Source organism: Musca vetustissima, unplaced genomic scaffold (assembly GCF_032173495.1).
Source record: "Musca vetustissima isolate MV318-11 ecotype Yass unplaced genomic scaffold, APGP_CSIRO_Mvet_v1 utg23234, whole genome shotgun sequence".
Taxonomy (NCBI): domain Eukaryota; kingdom Metazoa; phylum Arthropoda; class Insecta; order Diptera; family Muscidae; genus Musca; species Musca vetustissima.
The window spans coordinates 4,478-24,006 of record NW_026873816.1 but is presented as its reverse complement, the minus strand read 5'-3'; the positions used below and the strand labels follow the sequence as shown (position 1 = coordinate 24,006).

General features: G+C 34.9%; 2 protein-coding genes across 2 annotated transcripts; one reads left to right on the top strand and one right to left on the bottom strand.

Moving 5' to 3' along the window:
* The first annotated feature begins 746 nt into the window (after positions 1 to 746).
* On the top strand, positions 747 to 6,535 carry LOC133328368 (ionotropic receptor 21a-like). The gene is made up of 6 exons (XM_061536941.1): positions 747 to 1,356; positions 3,072 to 3,406; positions 3,462 to 3,623; positions 3,689 to 4,071; positions 4,134 to 4,326; positions 5,530 to 6,535. Exons 1-6 carry the CDS (start codon positions 763 to 765, stop codon positions 6,533 to 6,535), a joined length of 2,673 nt encoding a protein of 890 aa, XP_061392925.1. The 5' UTR covers positions 747 to 762.
* Positions 6,536 to 13,579: 7,044 nt separating this feature from the next.
* LOC133328331 (cysteine-rich with EGF-like domain protein 2) lies at positions 13,580 to 19,286 on the bottom strand. Its single transcript, XM_061536905.1, has 4 exons — positions 19,105 to 19,286; positions 18,527 to 19,020; positions 13,959 to 14,192; positions 13,580 to 13,821 (listed from the first exon to the last, which is right to left on the bottom strand). The coding sequence occupies exons 1-4, from the start codon at positions 19,284 to 19,286 to the stop codon at positions 13,580 to 13,582; spliced, it is 1,152 nt and encodes a 383-aa protein (XP_061392889.1).
* Positions 19,287 to 19,529: the final 243 nt, after the last annotated feature.

Here is a 19,529-nt window from a genome sequence, read left to right as displayed (position 1 = left end):
ATACTTTTCCTTTACAAAATATTTATTTTTGGATTTTTTTCTATTTTCGCGTCCATAGACCTAAAACAGGTGCAACAAACTATTATTGCATGCTCTCGGGTTGAAGTAATGAATTGGAAAATTATTAACAAAATTAAATCGAATTAATTTTTATAGAGGTGGTGACCTATGGCATGTGTTGTGCTGATGCAACACACTCACACACGTATGTTACTACAAATCCAATCATAAACCATAATGTTTTACCAAAAACAAAACGCTTGTGGAGGATATCGAACCAAAGGGGTTGCTGGGAGACAGTGGCTTGGTTGAGGGAAAATATACGATATTAAATTTTGAAATGCCTGGACCTCCTCTTAATATTCAAATTTCGAAATATTTTTAAAACTGGAAATAAGGTAATGCTTTAAACGTTGTTCTTCGACCTGAGCCTATATCAGTTTCCAGAATATTTTAAAATATTCCCCATTTTTAAATTCCTTGAAACACTGTACATTGTCCTCATACAATGCTATCGAATAACCGCCATAAATACGACTGCAGATTAATATCACAATGCCAAAACACGAAAGGCACTTGTCACGTTAACACCTGCACCAAAGGGTGTGATTTTGTCACTTCATCCGCGGCCATCGTAACAATTTTCCAAAAAAAATGTTCAACGTTTTTCAATCGTTTTTAATAATTTTAATATTTAACCGGGTCTGGTCACTAAACCAAACGGAACCCCTGGAATATCCAGATGACACTCCCGTGACCTGTATGAGTGATCGAATAATTAAACGTTATCAATTCAATACCGATATCTATCAATCGTGTGAAAGTCGCGAAGCTTCCGCAGCCCACAACCGTAAACCGCGTCGTGTTGAACCGATTTTTCGTGGTAAACCCAAACCTCGCCGGGATGTGTTAGCCTCAAAATTCCATTTAAATTTAGATAATCGTCAAACGGTGTCCCTTGTGTCATTGGTCAATAAAATTGCCACCGAATACTTAAGTAAATGTCCACCGATAATCTATTACGACAATTATGTAGAACAATCGGAAAGTTTACTCTTGGAACTGCTATTCAAAACATTCCCCTTCACCTATTATCATGGTGAAATTAATAATCGTTATGTGGCTCATAATCGACGCTTGAAAAATTCCATCGATTCAAATTGCCAAAGTTATATTCTGTTTTTATCGGATCCGCTGATGACACGGAGTATTATTGGGCCACAGACCGAGAATCGGGTTTTGGTCATATCACGTTCTACACAATGGAAGCTGAAGGATTTTCTATCATCGGAGAAGTCGTCGAATATTGTAAATCTGCTGGTGGTGGGGGAGTCACTGACCGCGGATCCGAATAAGGTAAGCAAGCAATATTTTTTCAAAGGTCCATAACAGGCGTGGATTTATTAAAGAATATTTTTTCAAAGGTCCATAAAACTCGTGGATTTATTAAAGAATAATTTTTTAAAGGTCCATAAAACTCGTGGATTTATTAAAGAATCCTTTATTCAAAGGTCCATAACAGGCGTGGATTTATTAAAGAATATTTTTTCAAAGGTCCATAACAGGCGTGGATTTATTAAAGAATATTTTTTCAAAGGTCCATAACAGGCGTGGATTTATTAAAGAATATTTTTTTCAAAGACCAACACAAGGCGTAGATTTTTTAAAGAATATTTTTTTCAAGGATCATTCCGATAATAGGCGTGGATTTATTAAAGAATATTTTTTCAAAGGTTCATAATAGGCGTGGTTTTATTAAAGATTAATTTTTTTAAAAGGTCCATAACAGGCGTGGATTTATTAAAGAATATTTTTTTCAAAGGTCCATAATAGGCGTGGTTTTATTAAAGAATATTTTTTTCAAAGGTCCATAATAGGCGTGGATTTATTAAAGAATATTTTTTCAAAGGTCCATAACAGGCGTGGATTTATTAAAGAATCCTTTATTCAAAGGTCCATAACAGGCGTGGATTTATTAAAGAATATTTTTTCAAAGCTCCATAACAGGCGTGGATTTATTAAAGAATATTTTTTCAAAGCTCCATAACAGGCGTGGATTTATTAAAGAATATTTTTTCAAAGGTCCATAACAGGCGTGGATTTATTAAAGAATATTTTTTCAAAGGTCCATAATAGGCGTGGTTTTATTAAAGAATATTTTTTCAAAGGTCCATGACAGGCGTGGATTTATTAAAGAATCCTTTATTCAAAGGTCCATAACAGGCGTGGATTTATTAAAGAATATTTTTTCAAAGCTCCATAACAGGCGTGGATTTATTAAAGAATATTTTTTCAAAGGTCCATAACAGGCGTGGATTTATTAAAGAATATTTTTTCAAAGGTCCATGACAGGCGTGGATTTATTAAAGAATATTTTTTCAAAGGTCCATGACAGGCGTGGATTTATTAAAGAATATTTTTTCAAAGGCCCATAACAGGCGTGGATTTATTAAAGAATATTTTTTTAAAGGTCCATAACAGGCTTGGATTTATTAAAGAATATTTTTTCAAAGGTCCATAACAGGCGTGGATTTATTAAAGAATATTTTTTCAAAGGTCCATAACAGGCGTGGATTTATTAAAGAATATTTTTTCAAAGGTCCATAACAGGCGTGGATTTATTAATGAATATTTTTTCAAAGGTCCATAACTGAGGCGTGGATTTATTAAAGAATATTTTTCAAGGGCCAACTGAGGCGTGGATTTATTAAAGAATATTTTTCAAAGGACAAAAGAGGCGTGGATTTATTAAATAATATTTTTTCAAGGGCCAACTGAGGGTCCATAACAGGCGTGCATTTATTAAAGAATATTTTTTCAAAGGTCCATAACAGGCGTGGATTTATTAAAGAATATCTTTTCAAAGGTCCATAACAGGTGTGGATTTATTAAAGAATATCTTTTCAAAGGTCCATAACAGGCGTGGATTTATTAAAGAATATCTTTTCAAAGGTCCATAACAGGCGTGGATTTATTAAAGAATATCTTTTCAAAGGTCCAACAAAACCAACAATTTTTTATCGGTATCTCAACATTTATCCCTCTTCCCCGGTTTGTTTTTCTCTTTCTAGGAACGCCCTTATGTCCTGTACACCCACAAATTATATGCTGATGGTTTGGGTTCGAATAAGCCTGTGGTGTTAACCAGCTGGCTTAGGGGTGGTCTCACCCGCCCTCACATTAATCTCTATCCAAAGAAGTTTGAAAATGGCTTTGCTGGACATCGTTTTCAGGTCATGGCTGTCAATCAACCTCCATATATTTTTCGCATTAAAACATTGGATTTCACGGGTGTAACCCAGGTCCATTGGGATGGCATTGAATATCGTCTACTACAAATGATGGGACAAAAATTAAATTTCTCCATTGATATTTTGGACAACACATATGGGGGGAGAAATGAGAGGTAGAGGGGAAAAGGCCCTTTGATACCAATATAAATATTTTATTTATTTTTCCAGACCCCTAGAACTCCTCGAATACAGTGTGGCTGAACGTTTAGTGGACATCGGTATGGCCGGCATGTACGTGTCAACGGATAAGCTAGAAAATGTTGATTTCTCTGTGGGTCATTCGAAGGATTGTGCCGCCTTTATAACATTGGCCTCGAAGGCCCTACCAAAGTACTTGGGAGATTTAATCGTTTTATAACAAAAAAAGCCATTATAATTGAGTTTCCTTTTTACAGATATCGTGCCATAATGGGTCCGTTTCAATGGCCCGTTTGGGTGGCTCTTATTTGCATCTATTTGGGCGCCATATTCCCTATCGTTTTCACTGATCGTTTAACGTTGAGCCACTTACTTGGTAATTGGGGTGAAATTGAAAATATGTTTTGGTATGTTTTCGGAATGTTTACGAATTCGTTAACATTTTCGGGAAAATATTCATGGGCCAATACACAAAAAGTCTCGACGAGGATATTAATTGGATCCTATTGGATATTTACGATAATTATTACGGCATGCTATACGGGTTCGATTATTGCCTTTGTTACCCTGCCCGCTTTTCCTGATACTGTGGATTCGGTAGTGGATCTATTGGGGTTGTTCTTTAGAGTGGGAACGATTGGTAAGAAATCGATAAGAAATTTGTAATCGAATTATTATGAACAATTATTTTTCTTCTCTTAGATAATGGCGGTTGGGAGTCTTGGTTCCAAAATTCCTCACATGAACCCACGGCCCGTTTATTCCAAAAAATGGAATATGTCTCCTCTGTGGAAGAGGGTATTGGCAATGTTACTCAGAGCTTCTTTTGGAATTATGCCTTTCTTGGATCCCGAGCCCAATTAGAGTATTTGGTGCAGGCCAATTTTACAAATGAGTAAGTGGATAAATTAAAAAAAAAACTAACCTCCTTTTTGGGCCCTTTGAAAATATTTTCTTTAATAAGTACACGCCTTGTTGGGCCTTGTTGAAAATATTTTCTTTAATAAATCCACTCCTTGTTGGGCCCTTTGAAAATATTTTCTTTAATAAGTACACGCCTTGTTGGGCCCTTTGAAAATATTTTCTTTAATAAGGCCCTTTGAAAATATTTTCTTTAATAAGGCCCTTTGAAAATATTTTCTTTAATAAATCCACGCCTTGTTGGGCCCTTTGAAAATATTTTCTTTAATAAATCCACGCCTTGTTGGGCCCTTTGAAAATATTTTCTTTAATAAATCCACGCCTTGTTGGGCCCTTTGAAAATATTTTCTTTAATAAATCCACGCCTTGTTGGGCCCCTTGAAAAAATTTTCTTTAATAAATCCACGCCTTGTTGGGCCCTTTGAAAATATTTTCTTTAATAAATCCACGCCTTGTTGGGCCCTTTGAAAATATTTTCTTTAATAAATCCACGCCTTGTTGGGCCCTTTGAAAATATTTTCTTTAATAAATCCACGCCTTGTTGGGCCCTTTGAAAATATTTTCTTTAATAAATCCACGCCTTGTTGGGCCCTTTGAAAATATTTTCTTTAATAAATCCACGCCTTGTTGGGCCCTTTGAAAATATTTTCTTTAATAAATCCACGCCTTGTTGGGCCCTTTGAAAATATTTTCTTTAATAAATCCACGCCTTGTTGGGCCCTTTGAAAATATTTTCTTTAATAAATCCACGCCTTGTTGGGCCCTTTGAAAATATTTTCTTTAATAAATCCACGCCTTGTTGGGCCCTTTGAAAATATTTTCTTTAATAAATCCACGCCTTGTTGGGCCCTTTGAAAATATTTTCTTTAATAAATCCACGCCTTGTTGGGCCCTTTGAAAATATTTTCTTTAATAAATCCACGCCTTGTTGGGCCCTTTGAAAATATTTTCTTTAATAAATCCACGCCTTGTTGGGCCCTTTGAAAATATTTTCTTTAATAAATCCACGCCTTGTTGGGCCCTTTGAAAATATTTTTTTTAATAAATCCACGCCTGGTTGGGCCCTTTGAAAATATTTTCTTTAATAAATCCACGCCTTGTTGGGCCCTTTGAAAATATTTTCTTCAATAAATCCACGCATTGTTGGATCTTGAAATAATTTTTCTCTCTTTTCCAGAAATATGTCCCGTCGTTCAGCTCTCCACTTGAGCGAGGAATGTTTCGCCCTGTTCTACATCGGTTATATGTTCCCCAAAAATTCGGTATATAAACAAAAACTCAATTCCCTGATCCAGCTGGCCCAACAGGCGGGCCTTATGAATAAAATTGAAAGTGAGGTTAAGTGGGCAATGCAAAGATCCTCAGCTGGTAAGTTGTTACAGGCCAGTTCTTCATCGCCCCTAAGAGAAACAATACAAGAGGAACGTCAGCTCACCACAGCTGATACTGAGGGCATGTTTTTGCTAATGGGTATCGGATATGCCATTGGGGCCATTGCATTAATATCCGAAATTGTGGGTGGTATAACTAACAAATGCCGGCAGATTATAAAACGTTCACGACAGTCGATTTCATCGGGTTGGTCATCTAGGCGGGAAAGTATTGTGGCCTTGCCAGGTCAAGATATGAAAAAGAAAGGTCACCATCATAAATCACGGGAAAAGAAAGGCTTCGGTTGGAAGCAATTGAATTTGACAAAGACCACGTTAAAGGAACTCTACGGAGATAATCATGATGAGCTTCAAAAAGGCTATAAACTGAAAGGTGGTACAACCCTTAATAAAAATTCTTATCACAATATGGAATCGGAAAGTAAATCAGATGATGCCTTGTCCCTTAAATCGACAGTAAATGAATTTATCAACAATGAACGGTCGAATCACAGCAAAACCGATATTATTGAACAAGTTGTGGATAGATTTCTGAAAGAAGAATTGGAAAATACATTGAAAAACTTTGATCAAACTTTGGCCACCTATCAGGAAGATGAAGAGGATAACAGTAATGGAGAAAATGATGACTATATAAGATCCCCAGAAAATAATGAAGAAATATTTGGTAGTTTTGTCACATCATTTCTAGATGAAAATGCAAAAATTCTAGATAATTTACAATTGTTTAAGGAACATCAAGAAAATAATGAAATACCCCCGGAGAAAGAGAAAAACCACACATTAAAATGAAATAAATTTTTTCACAATTTATTAAAAAAAACAAAATTTGGAAAACAATTTACAAATTATAAATAAATAATTTTAATCCATGTTGTTGTATCGATGTTTCAATAATGCTTTGTTTGATTTTGACTTAGTTTATTTTTTTTTAATTTTTGGCTAACTTATAAAATTAACACAGTGCACAAGTATGTTTGCTTTACTTAATGATAGCTTAGTTTTAAAATAAGTGGATAATGGAAGTGGGATTGGTTTTATTTGGACAAGGTGATTTCAAATGTCTAATTGTGCTATTCTAAATGTACATGTAAATATTTGCTATGTATGTATCGTATATATGTATATGGTCTAAATAAATTATAATTCATCTTTAAGATGAGGAGCTTCGATTTGGGTATATGTATCATCGTCCTCCTCCTCATCATCATTGTGGCTATCGTCTTCATCATCTAAAAAAATAAAAATTAAAAAATAAAATAGAAATTAGAACAGGAAATAAAAATTAAAGCAGTAAAATAAAATAAATATATAAATAAAAATTATAAAACAAACAAAAAATAATAAAAATGAAAATTAAATAGTAGAAACAAAAAAAAATAATGTAATTAATTAAAAATAATAATTAAAAAAAAGAAGAAGAATTATAAAAATGACAAGATGCAAAATGGATATTTCCTATATTATCTATAGATATCCAAAATATAACCGCAGTCTTTCTGTAGAATAACTATTCAACGGTTTGCTATAAACGACAGGAGACTTTCCAGGGGTATTTTATGGAGAAAAAATTCCCAAATTTATTTCCTAGAAAAAAAACAGCTAGAGGCTTTCTATATATAGAAGATCTTCCAAAGATAGGCAAATGATCTAAAAGAGATAATCAAGGGTTCTTGTCAAAGTTGTTTTATAGACAGAAAATTTGTTTCCTATAGACCTAAGACCTTCCTCTGCAAACCGAGGAATTTTCCAATATCCAATATTCCACGAGTAGAAAAGCTTCCAAATCTTCAATAGCATATGATATTCAAAAGATCATCTAAATACTGAGACGCTCCAAAGCAATTATAGGGAATGAACACCTTCCAAGGGCATTATAAAGACAAAATGTGTTCTAAAAACAAAAGGACGCCCTCTACCTTAAAGATGACCATAGAAGTCATCTCTAAGGTAAAGGACGTCCCGGAGACAATATAATGACTAAAGTCTTTTTTGTGACTTCAGAAGACAGAAAACCTTCTCGAGATCTTATATAGATGAAAACACACAACACTCTCAGGTATTTTAGGGGCAGAAGACCTTGAGATATTTTACGGGCAGAAGACTTAGAGGTATTTTAAGATTAAAAAATACTCAAAAAATCCTCTAATTTTTCCGTATTCAATATAAATACTGTAACCCTATCTGATGAGTGCTAAAAACCATACACAGGCATAAAAACACAAACATTGTCTGCTAAATATGGAGACTCATGACCTTGGGATAAGACTCATGACCTTGAGATAAGACTCATGACCTTGAGATAAGGCCAGAAGACTTTTAGTAAGTCTAGAGACAGTAGACCAGAGGCCATCCATAAACATCAGACATAGAGGATATTCCATTGACAGATGAAGACAGACCATCTGCTAAAGGATAAGAGAAGTCCTAGAGGTCTTCTAAAACAGAAGACTTAGATGTCATCTATGGGCAGAAGACCAACAACAAATTATAGAAAAAGAAGAAGTCTTCGAATGACAAAAACGGATTTTCAACAGAAGCGGTTATATAAAAGCCATCTTTAGAGGGTACACATTGAAGTCTTTTAGAGACTCATTACCTGTAGATCTTTTAAGGACAGAAGAATTTGAGGAATTCTAGAGACAGTAGACCTAGTGACCTTCCGAAGACATAAAACCTATAGGATCTTACATAAACAGATAAAGATCTTCTGTAGGCAGACGATCCGCCAGATGATAAGATAAGACCTAGAGACCTTCGGTGGACAGAAGACTTAGAGATCATATATGGAGAGAATACCTATAACGAAGATAAAAAACAAATGACCTTGAAAATACCGAAAAGATGTTTACAATTCCCAAAATACCGAGTAGTGGGGCTTCCGTTATGGGCGGCTACAGCAACACAGAGATTGATATGGACAATTTTCGGTAGTAAAATTTGATATCCAATGCGAATACCAAATTGCAACCAAATTGGTTGAAAAGCGTGTCCAATATGCCCATGGGTAAATTTTAATAATTATACCTTTCACCACACTGTGGTACAGGGTATTATGTATTTGTGCATATGTTTGTAACAGGCAAAAGGAAACGAGATAGACACATGGTTACTTTTGAGAATATTCATATTCTGAGTCGATTTATTCATGTCCGTCCGTCCTTCCGTCTGTCTGTCCATGTTAAACCCTATTATAACCCTATTAAAACTGGGAAAATCGGTTCAGATTTAAATATAGCTCCCATATATAGTCTCGTCCGATTTTCAGTAAATGGGGACATCAAAGCTACAAAATATGGCCGATTGGTACAACATTTTGCACAACGTACTGAAGTCACTGTAACATAAAGTGTGTCACGTTTTATTGAAATCGGTTCAGATTTATATATGGGCAATATTGCCAATTTTTTATTATTCCATTTTCAAAAAATCAGCTTTTTTGTTTTTGTGGCACATCAATGATTTTTGGTACATATATAGAGAAAAATGTTCTGACTCCGAAACCGTTCGCGATCAAATTTTTGGTTGATGCGCGCAAAAGTTATCGAGGTTTTAATTTTGGGCATAAGAAAAAAATCTTAAAATTACGCCGTTTATTATATTGACCAAAAACGTTGATATATATCTTCCTCCGTAAAATAAGAATATGAATATATTATAATAATCGCGAAAAAGTTGCACATCTTCGCGAAATATGAGAAAAATAATGAAAATATAGGAGATTACGTAAATATTTTCATTATATTAATGACATACACACACCTAAAAATTAAATTAAAAATATCTACATAATCTAAACACCATGATGAATCAAATATCAAAATCACACAAGTCCGTGTAGCGGTTTGTAAATCACAGCGACAACAAAACAAGATATTGAGGAAAAATATTTGTTTTTGGTTCGAAAAAATAATGTCATCAGATTTATTTTTTTAATTTTTTACAAGAAATTTCAGAAAAAAATGTTGGAGTTATTCTGCTATTTTACCCGAATTTCGCCGAAAAATTGACATATATAAAACTAATCACTTTTTGTGTATAAGTATACGCCTTGCGGATTATATCAAGACCCTTCCGATAAATCTTGGGGTTCTATAAAGAGGAATATATCTTAAAATAAAATTATGAAATATACATTTTAAATTGCGTGTAAATCGCGTAATTCTCAAAATCATTTGGTGCGCATGCGGTTTCCAGGAAGTACTGAAGTTTATCTTCCAATCCATACATATTTTGCGAAATTTCATTTGACGGCTAAGATGTGCCACAAGTTGCATTGAAGTGCCCAAAAAATCGTAAAACGCGAATAATTTCCGAAAACTCCATATGCCATTAACGCGCATCCGATTTCGGTGTGCACCCTAAAAAAATACATCGATCTATACCAATTTCAATGTGGTCCATTAAGAACCACGGATGTGCCAGCAAAATCTATTTTTGAGATAAATTGCGTACATCTCTCTTTCGACTGAAGTTTTTAAAGTTCTCTTTTCGAAAAAGATCAAAATCCGTATGAGGTCATTTATTGAAGCGGAAATGATACACAGAAAACGCAAATAAAACCGCGATATTTTCAAAAACATTTTTTGCCAAATTTCGTGTTTTTGGAAGGCCAGTTCGCGCCGTTCTAGTAGATGGATTTTCACGAAGAAGATTTTATATCATCCGAAACGTAAAAAACCTTATTGATCGCGGGTACCCATATCATTCAGTTGACAGATCTAAAAATTTGGCCCGAAAAATAGGTTTTTTAGAAATTTGATCGCACAAAATTCGCACCTTCGGATGAGTATTACTCTGAAGCTGTGCATTCTACATACACAAAATACATATCAAATTACGCAGATTCGCGACTACAATAATCTTATAATCGATTTTTATAAATCCCTGTTTGGGTATTAAAGCTAGAAGTAGAATTAAAAAAACACTCAAAATCGAGCTTCAAAATGTCAGCATCATTTAAAGGTAGATGCAGGTAAAATTTTGAAAAATGATACATAAGGGGCGCAGTCCCCATTTTGTTGGCTTCGAGTTTTACTTTGACACGAAGACCGTGCAATGAGTGGCTTAGTCACAAATCGATAGAGAACATAAAAAAACTGGTTCGCCTCTACCTGTTTTTACACAGTTTTTTACATTAAAGTAGACACAGCTTCCACCAAAAAAAAGTTTGAAGGTCAATATCATGAACAGTTTGCAACGACAGATCAATTAACCCAAAACTATTCACTTTTTTTCATATACTTAAGTAGTTCCCGAGTTATAAAGGGGTGAACCTCCGCTTCAGCTATGTTAAAAAATTGGCAATATTGCCCATATATAGTTTCGTCCTATTTCAAGTTAATGTTGCACCAAAGGCCCAAATATGGCCGATTGGCACAACATTTTGCACAACGTACTGAAAGTACACTAACTTGTGGTAAGTTTCGTTGAAATCGGTTCAGAATTGGATATAGCTCCCATATATATTTTTGGCCGATTTGAAGTAAATAATGCACCAAGGACCCAAAATATGGCCGATATCCACCAAACGTACTGAAGTTAGTATAACCTTAAACGTTGAAATCGGTTCGAATTTGGATATAGATATATTTTCGTCCGATTTAAAGCAAATGGTGCACAAAACTCCTCATGTTTGTTAGATTGAAACAAAATTTTGCACAAAGTACAAAAATGAGCAGTGAATTAGCGTTTTGTAGAAATGCAGACATAGCCAACCGACTTCATGTTAATAGAGCTCCAAATAATCAAGACATGTCGAATTGAGATTTGCTAAACAAACGACTGTATATTGGTCCAAATGTGTCCACAATCCCCAAAAAACGGAATATTGGGTTAATATTATTATATGGGGACTTGAGTCAATATTAATATTAATAATTTTTAGTAGAAATTGGGGTCAATATTAACAATGTTTTAGTAGAGGGATGTTCTATACAATGAGAACCCAAAATTCCCAATTTCAACCAATTCGATTGAAAAATGTGACCAAAATACCGAATATTGGGGTGATACCGTTATAAGGGGGCTACCCTGAAACTTTGGTCAATATTAATAATTTTTAGTACAGGGATGTGCTACACAATGCGAACGCGAAATACCAAATTACACTTAATTCGGTTGATAAACGTATCCAAAAATGTAAAAAATATACCTTGATAGCGGACTACCGGAAAAAGTGGACCAATATTGATAATTTTTAGTGTTGAAATTTGGTACCCAATAAGAACACAAAGTGCCGAACGCTCTCAAAAACGGCAAAATTCCGAAATTTTGGGGGTACCTTTATATGGGGGCTACCCGACAAAAAAGTTTTCGGTCCAAATATCATATAATAGTTGGGGTCCATTTGATTCGTTAAGTAGTTGCCGAAATTTATCGAACCAATCATGCTTATTCTTTGGTCAGATTCCCTTCCTCGTGTAAAATTTCCTGACGTTCGGATCATAATCGTGGTCTTTAGAGCTACCAGGAAAATATACATTTCATCCCGCTAATATTAACCGACCATTGTCAAAAACAATAGGGGTCTTCTTATGCCAAAACCTTACATGCAACATATCGTGATGATTTGCCCATAACTGTGGCCTATATCGGGTTACCAAACTATAATGGACAGACGGATGGACAAACATTTCTAGATCGACTCAGCTAGTCGAGATCTGTCGATCGACAATATTTCGCGGCGTTACACATTTTTGGACTCACACAAAGCTATAATACCCTTATAACATAGTTGTGTAGGGTATAAAAACCTGGAGGATTTATATAACAAAAACTTACTACCTAGAGGCAGCAGAAGACCTTTAAGCGGTACTTCTTGGCGAGAAGTGATTTTCTATAAAAAAATTGCCTGCTGAAGGTACTCTCAGACAGAAGCATAGCATAGATGTATTTTATAAACATAAGATCTAAAAAACCATATATACTTCTAACCCCCGTACAGTGGAAGATCTTCAAGTGGAATTCTTAAGTTAGAAGCGGTTTTCTATAAATGGGTCTGCTCTACAGACAGAACAAAGTGTAGACGTATTTTATAGACAGAAAATCTAGAAGTTTTTTTATAGTTATAAGCCCCGTAGAGGTAGAGTCCTTCAAGTGGTACACATTAGCTGGAAGTGATTTTACATAAAAAGAACCTGCTTTACAGATAGACAAGTATGGGCGTATTTTATAGGCAGAAGATCTAGATGTAAAATAATTAATATTGAAATTAAAATTATATGAATGATCCAAGTTATAAAGTCTCAACATATAATCTAATAATAGTAGGCAATTGTTATATTCGTTAGTTCAATCATTAGAAAAATTAAAAAAAAAAAATACAAAATTAAAAAAATAAAACTAAATGTAAACTATTCTAAATGGTATAGAAGTCTTGATTAAAAAATATTACTCACACTACAAAATGGTGAAGTTACATCGCTGCCAATATATATTACGTTTTTGAATTATATAAGGAACTTATAATACTGAAAAAAAATCGAAAACCACAAAACGTGTCTAAAAATTGTTGCAAAGGAATACCCATGATGTGGTATTTTTTGTTTGTCATATAAAAAAGGCATTCCAAAATTGCTATTAGTTTTTGTTGTTTGTGCTCTCATTTATTCACAGAATAAATGCTGATGAACATTTGTTGTTGCTTTGTTTCATTTTACGTTGAGGTTTCTTAGCAAAATTTATAAAAAAAGAACTAATAAATTATAATTTTTCAATGCTTAATTGTAGTTTAAAAAACATTTGTCTTTATGCGCAAAACCAATTGGATACGATGGAATGGATGTTGTTACTTTGCCTTCTTCATTTCCATTATCATCATCATTGACTGCTTGCTTACAACGATTTCATTAGCATTTCTTCCAATTGTTTTGTATCGATTTGTGGCTTATTGGCACCGGCCGGAGCTGAACTAAGCCAATATTCCGATGCGGCTATATAAATGGCAACAGCTGCACCAACAATATAAGCGATATGCGTTGAACTTTGGAATATAACACAGGTGGCGACACACAGGCCGAAATATGTTAGAAAACGTGTTATGTTGACATATTGATCACGTTTCTCATTCGAATCATCTATGTGTGTAATGTTTATCCAGCAAAATGTTAGGGTTTGTTTGTTTTTTTTTTTTTTTTGTGAAAAGATATAAATACAAAAAATACATTGAACTCAGCTAGAAGAAACTTTTTTTGTAATTTTCTCAATTACTTACCAGTACACTTTCCATCCTTTAGTGTAAAACCGGAGGCACATTTTTTACACATATCCGGACCATCACCATCGCATCCCTCACATGAACGATCACATTCTAAACATGAATATGTTCCTTCATTGTTGACACAAAATTGATTGGGACGACAGGTTCTTGGATTGTCGAGACATTCATTGATATCCTGGCAACCATTTGTGGCATCCCATCGCCAGCCTTCATTGCATTTTGTACAAGCTGGAAATAATGAGAAAAAAATCGAATTATTAAAAAATCTCTAAAAGAGGGATTCAAGAGATTTTGAGATGTAAGGCATTTTGAATGGTATACTATATCAAATAATATTTTATAGTGTTACCACTAAAGGAAATTTCGCGCAAAATGGCATTAAAAAAATTTTGAAAATGATTTGCATGCAGAGGATTCAGATACAAATTCAAACAGAAATCTACCAGTATTCTTATTTGAACCGAAAAATACAAAATATTTGGATTAAGATTTCTATAAACAAAATTTTACCCATGGGGTTTTAATGACGGAATATCTTACCGAGGTCATATAACACCGAATACTTTAAACAATTTGTTCTATGAATAGAAGACTTGCTGGAGGACCCCTAAAAGGCATATTATCTCAGCTAGGGAAGAAGATAAGTCATAAAAGTCTTCTCAATACAGATAGATGGCCCTCTAAGACAAAAGCAAATTTATGAACAAACGATCTGCCAGAGGAGAAGAGAGGAACTAGAAGTCTTCTAGAAATCTTTTAAAGTCCTTGAGGATCTTCTTTTATGGGTATAGTATCCTCTAATTCTTCTAAAGACAAAAGTAGTTCCAGAAGTTCCGTTTACATAAAATCGGGCGAAACTATATATGAGAGCTATGTCTAAATCTGGACCGATTTTCACGAAACTTGACACACATCATTCTAGGTTCAATTCAGTACGTTATACCAAAGTTCTTGCAAATCGAAAGATATATAGGGACTTTGGTGCACCTTTTACATTAAATCGGACAAAAATATATAATGTGTGTGAAAATAAATTCAAATTTTTTTAGCGAAGACGCAAACCACGTTAGGTGTTGCGGCCAGTATAACAGTATTGATATACAGTATACATAGAATACATAAACGATGTTAAATTCGGTCGGGTCGAACTTTGTATACCCTCTACCATGAGGTCGGATTCAAAATATCTAAAAATAATGGGGGATTCCTAGGAAAAAAAAAAAAATCATGTTATAATAGGACCTTGAACATACCGAAAAAGACGCGAGAAAAAAATTTTTTAAATTCACAAAATAGCGAATAGTGGGGCTATACCAAAACGCGGATCGAAAATAGCGAAATTTTGGGGGTACCATAAGATAGGTTAGGGATGTACGGTTGTAACAACCGTTCACTCGGAGACTATTGTCCATGGATATTTTAGCCATGCCATATTTTTGACAAAGCCCAGGATCTGACTGGGATCTATTTTAGAGAAGACAGCTAAATTATCAATTTCATATCTTTCAAACTGTTTGTGGCTTCTGCCACTCAGCGATGGATAGTGGCAATTGTTTCTAGCTCTTCCACGTCCTCACATAGACGACAGTAATCCTCTCCGTTGTAGTCAAATTTCAAAGTGAAAGATCTAAGCCTGCAGTGACCTGTTATGATCTCACAATGATTTTGATTTCTCTTATTATGTGACAATAGCAAAGTGTTTGAGATTCTGCAACCAAGTTCTCTCGACATCTGTTACCGACTACCTCGCCGTAGAACAAGCGGATTTTGCCAATGATATAGGCAATGTTGTACAGATCTCTCAATCGAAAGATTGGATGATTGCGAGCAAGTTTATACCAGTTGTATATTTCTAATTCCCTACAGGAAACGCCTACACCAGTGCCTTTCTCCAGCTTTGACCCGTCTGTGAAAAATGACAGACCTGTCAGAGGTAAAGAGCCAGGATTCTCTACTAGGAAACTCTACCCCTGGGCACAGCTGGAAGCCTCGAATTTAATCAGAATGTCTAGTGTACTGAATTTAATTTTGTCAGCAGTATCTTTTGTTGAAGAATGGGTAGAACGACCGTCACATACAGCCAGTGTATGATCTCTGGTCATAGTCCCCACCTTTTACCTATGGAGTTCCTTCATGAGTAGAGTGTTATTAGTCCTTTCTTAGAGCGTTCCTCAACATTCCTCTTGTACCAAGGTATTTTGCTTCTTCAGAAAGGGTTAGGGTCATTCCTCCCAAAGATGGCAAGCGGAAACTAGGAATCTTACGTTTCATAGTGAAGAACACAAATTCTGTCTTAGTGGGGTTTACAACAATACCCTTGGCGTGTGCCCAGTTAAACAGAATTGAAAGGGCACCCTCCAAAATATCTGAAATTGTCATTATTGTCATTGTCAGCAACAACCAGCAAGACTACATCATCGGCACAACCTTTATTTTAAGATGAACGAATTTCAGCAGTATCTCATTTATCACCAGAAGTCACAGAAGGGGAGATATTACTCCTCCCCCTGTAGTGTACCTCAGTTGTCAGATTTCCTCATGGAACTCACTCCTAAGGATGAGTTGATAATTCTGCTTTCCAGCATTCTATCAATCGAGTCCTTCAGAAGTGAGGGGATACCTGAGCTTAAGAGACCAGAATGGATGGCCTCTAGCTTCACATTGTTGAAAGCTCCGTCAATATCGAGGAACTCTGCCAAAGTGTAGCCAGAGGACTCCATACTCTTCTCAATGCGTCGAACCACTCCATGAAAGGCTGTATCCACTGATTTGCCTATGATGTATGCAGACTGGGAGTTACTAAGTTTGGTTTCATCAATAACACTGTGCTACAAAATAACAAAAAAATTTTTTTCATGGGTTCTAATGTACCAATTCTGTTTAGTTGAAGTCCCTGGATCCCGAAAATACCTTTGGTTTTTCTGGGTCACTTCGAAAATTAATTTTATAACGGTAAATATAGAGAAAAACGTTGTTTCATGGATTTTCCATTTGAAACTTTAATAACTTATTTACTTTATAACGGATTTATATTATTCTTTTTTTTATTTCGAAGAATACAATTTTTCCTTTCAAACAAGATATATATTTGGTAAATCGCTTGAGGATTGGCTGAGTTACAGCGGTTGGAATATGAAAAATACGCATAAAATGACAAAATTTATTTTTCTTAGGACTGTACGATGAAATTATGATATCAAGCCATATAAGTTTTATTATATTACGGGGAAGAAAATTAAATTAGCTTTCGAAAATGATAAAAATCAAAAAAATCGGTTTAAAAATGGATGACTTATACACATTTTTGTATTGATTCTATGCATATTCTCTAAAGGAAATATGGGTCTGTATCGTTTCCTGTTAGAACCCGTTATTTTTGCTACAGGCAAAAGGAAACGAGATAGACCCATAGTTCCTTTAGAGAATATGCATAGAATCAATACAAAAATGTGTATAAGTCATCCATTTTTTAACCGATTTTTTTGATTTTTATCATTTTCGAAAGCTAATTTAATTTTCTTCCCCCTAATATAATAAAACTTATATGGCTTGATATCATAATTTCATCGTACAGTCCGAAGAAAAATAAATTTTGTCATTTTATGCGTATTTTTCACATTTCAACCGCTGTAACTCAGCCAATCCTCAACCTATTTACCAAATATATATCTTGTTTGAAAGGAAAAATTGTACTCTTCGAAAGAAAAGAAGAATAATATAAATCCGTTATAAAGTAAATAAGTTATTCAAGTTTCAAATGGAAAATCCATGAAACCACGTTTTTCTCTATATTTACCGTTATAAAATTAATTTTCGAAGTGACCCAGAAAAACCAAAGGTATTTTCGTGGTCCAGGGACTCCAACTAAACAAAATTGGTACATTAGAACCCCTGAAAAATTTTCGTGTCGCACAGTGTAATGTTCCTAATTTCTGAGTCTAGTAACCTTTCTAAAGTCTTGAGTAGAAAGAAAGAAAGACTAATCGGTCTATAGTCCTTTGGTAGCGTATGACTCGGCTTCCCAGCTTTTGCGATGAAGGTGACTGTTACCTCTTTCCATAGACTAGGTATGTACGATAGAAGTAGACAAGCCCTAAATATGTCTTTGTGTAGCTTATAGTGTTTTCTATCAGATTCTCCTCCTCCCTCTTTCGAACCATATGCTGATGAGCAACATCATTATGGTCCGATTTTTGAACTTTCCTTACCGATTTTCAAATGTGCTTTGGCCGTGTAATTTAAATGTTCTCCTATGGACACAAGCCATTCTTTTCAAAGTTCTATAGCCCTATTCTTAGTTATCCAGAATCAACTAAATGGACCAAAGTATCCAAGTTCATGCTCAATTACTCCAGTGTGTAGATATCACTTAATATAACCTCATTTTATAGAATAAAAATGAATAAAAAGGGTCATTCACATAGAAACTTTTTTAAAGATCTTTCACACAGTCCTTTAAAAGATTCACCATATCCTACATATCTCATATATATATATATATATATATATATATTATTTACAAACCACCTCCCCTTACATTTAATCTTTCTCCACACACTCACCTTTTGGTCCAGCACCCTTACAGCCACCATCATGGGTGCACGATTTATGGCAAGCCGAACATAACAACTTCTTTTCATCACGGAATGCTTCATAATAACCATTGGCACATTGATTACAATCATCACCCGCATAGCCAGCATCACAATTACATTTGCCGTTACCTTTGCGGGTACCGTCACCTTTACATTTACCATTTCCATGACAATCAGTACATTGTTTACATTCAGCGCCGAAATGACCCTCAGGACAACAAACTTTCAACTGTTCAATGCACAACCATTTATGGACATCTGGTTCCTCTGTCTGTTTATGGGTAAACCATTCTTCCAACAAATGTTCATGATCATTGGCCAAATTGTGACATTGAGTTTGACCTCGTCTTACTTCACGGCATAGGTTTTCTTGGATCTCCACCAAACGCACTTCACTTGTTTTGTACGAACGTAGTTTCTCTTCCTCCCAGGCAGCATCACCACCAGCATGTTTGCCACGACTGAAAGGAATAGAAACAAAATTGGGATTAATAATCCACATTCATGAATAACTTTTCCATGGAAACTTTTTAATGAAACCTCACCTAGTATTATCCATTCCCAATTTGAATGAGGCTGCCAACGTTGAACAGGCCTTACATGGTGGCAAATTGGTGGCCTTCTCTTTCTGCTCCTTGGGATTCAAAGGATCATCAGCTTGAATAATCACAACAGCTGTGCTCAATGCGTATAGCAAAATTGTGATAATTTCCGGAAGACTTTTCATGTTCGCGCAAATGTTCAAATGACGTTTGCTTGCGTGTTATGTTGTCCGTCGGTAGGTTCTACTTTAATTTATCTTTTCTTCGTTTTTAATTGATAATAATCTCTTTGGAAGTGAAGAGGGTTTACGTGTTTTTTTTGCGTGCAGTTGGTTTTTTTTTCTATTTTGTTCTCCAGAGTTCAAAGCCAATGAATGTGGTTGCTGACGACGTTGGTTTTTTGCAAATGTTGTAAACGGCGAGTGCTA

What these genes read in the sequence shown, in the direction of transcription:
- LOC133328368 (XM_061536941.1), top strand. Translation starts at nt 763, where the DNA reads ATGAGTGATCGAATAATTAAACGTTATCAATTCAATACCGATATCTAT. An exon ending in GCCTCGAAGGCCCTACCAAA is followed by an intron (nt 3,624 to 3,688) that starts GTACTTGGGAGA and finishes TCCTTTTTACAG; the next exon opens with ATATCGTGCCATAATGGGTC. An exon ending in CTTTAGAGTGGGAACGATTG is followed by an intron (nt 4,072 to 4,133) that starts GTAAGAAATCGA and finishes TTCTTCTCTTAG; the next exon opens with ATAATGGCGGTTGGGAGTCT.
- LOC133328331 (XM_061536905.1), bottom strand. Translation starts at nt 19,286, where the DNA reads ATGAAAAGTCTTCCGGAAATTATCACAATTTTGCTATACGCATTGAGC. An exon ending in TAAGGGTGCTGGACCAAAAG is followed by an intron (nt 14,193 to 18,526) that starts GTGAGTGTGTGG and finishes CATTATTTCCAG; the next exon opens with CTTGTACAAAATGCAATGAA. An exon ending in AAAGGATGGAAAGTGTACTG is followed by an intron (nt 13,822 to 13,958) that starts GTAAGTAATTGA and finishes TTACACACATAG; the next exon opens with ATGATTCGAATGAGAAACGT.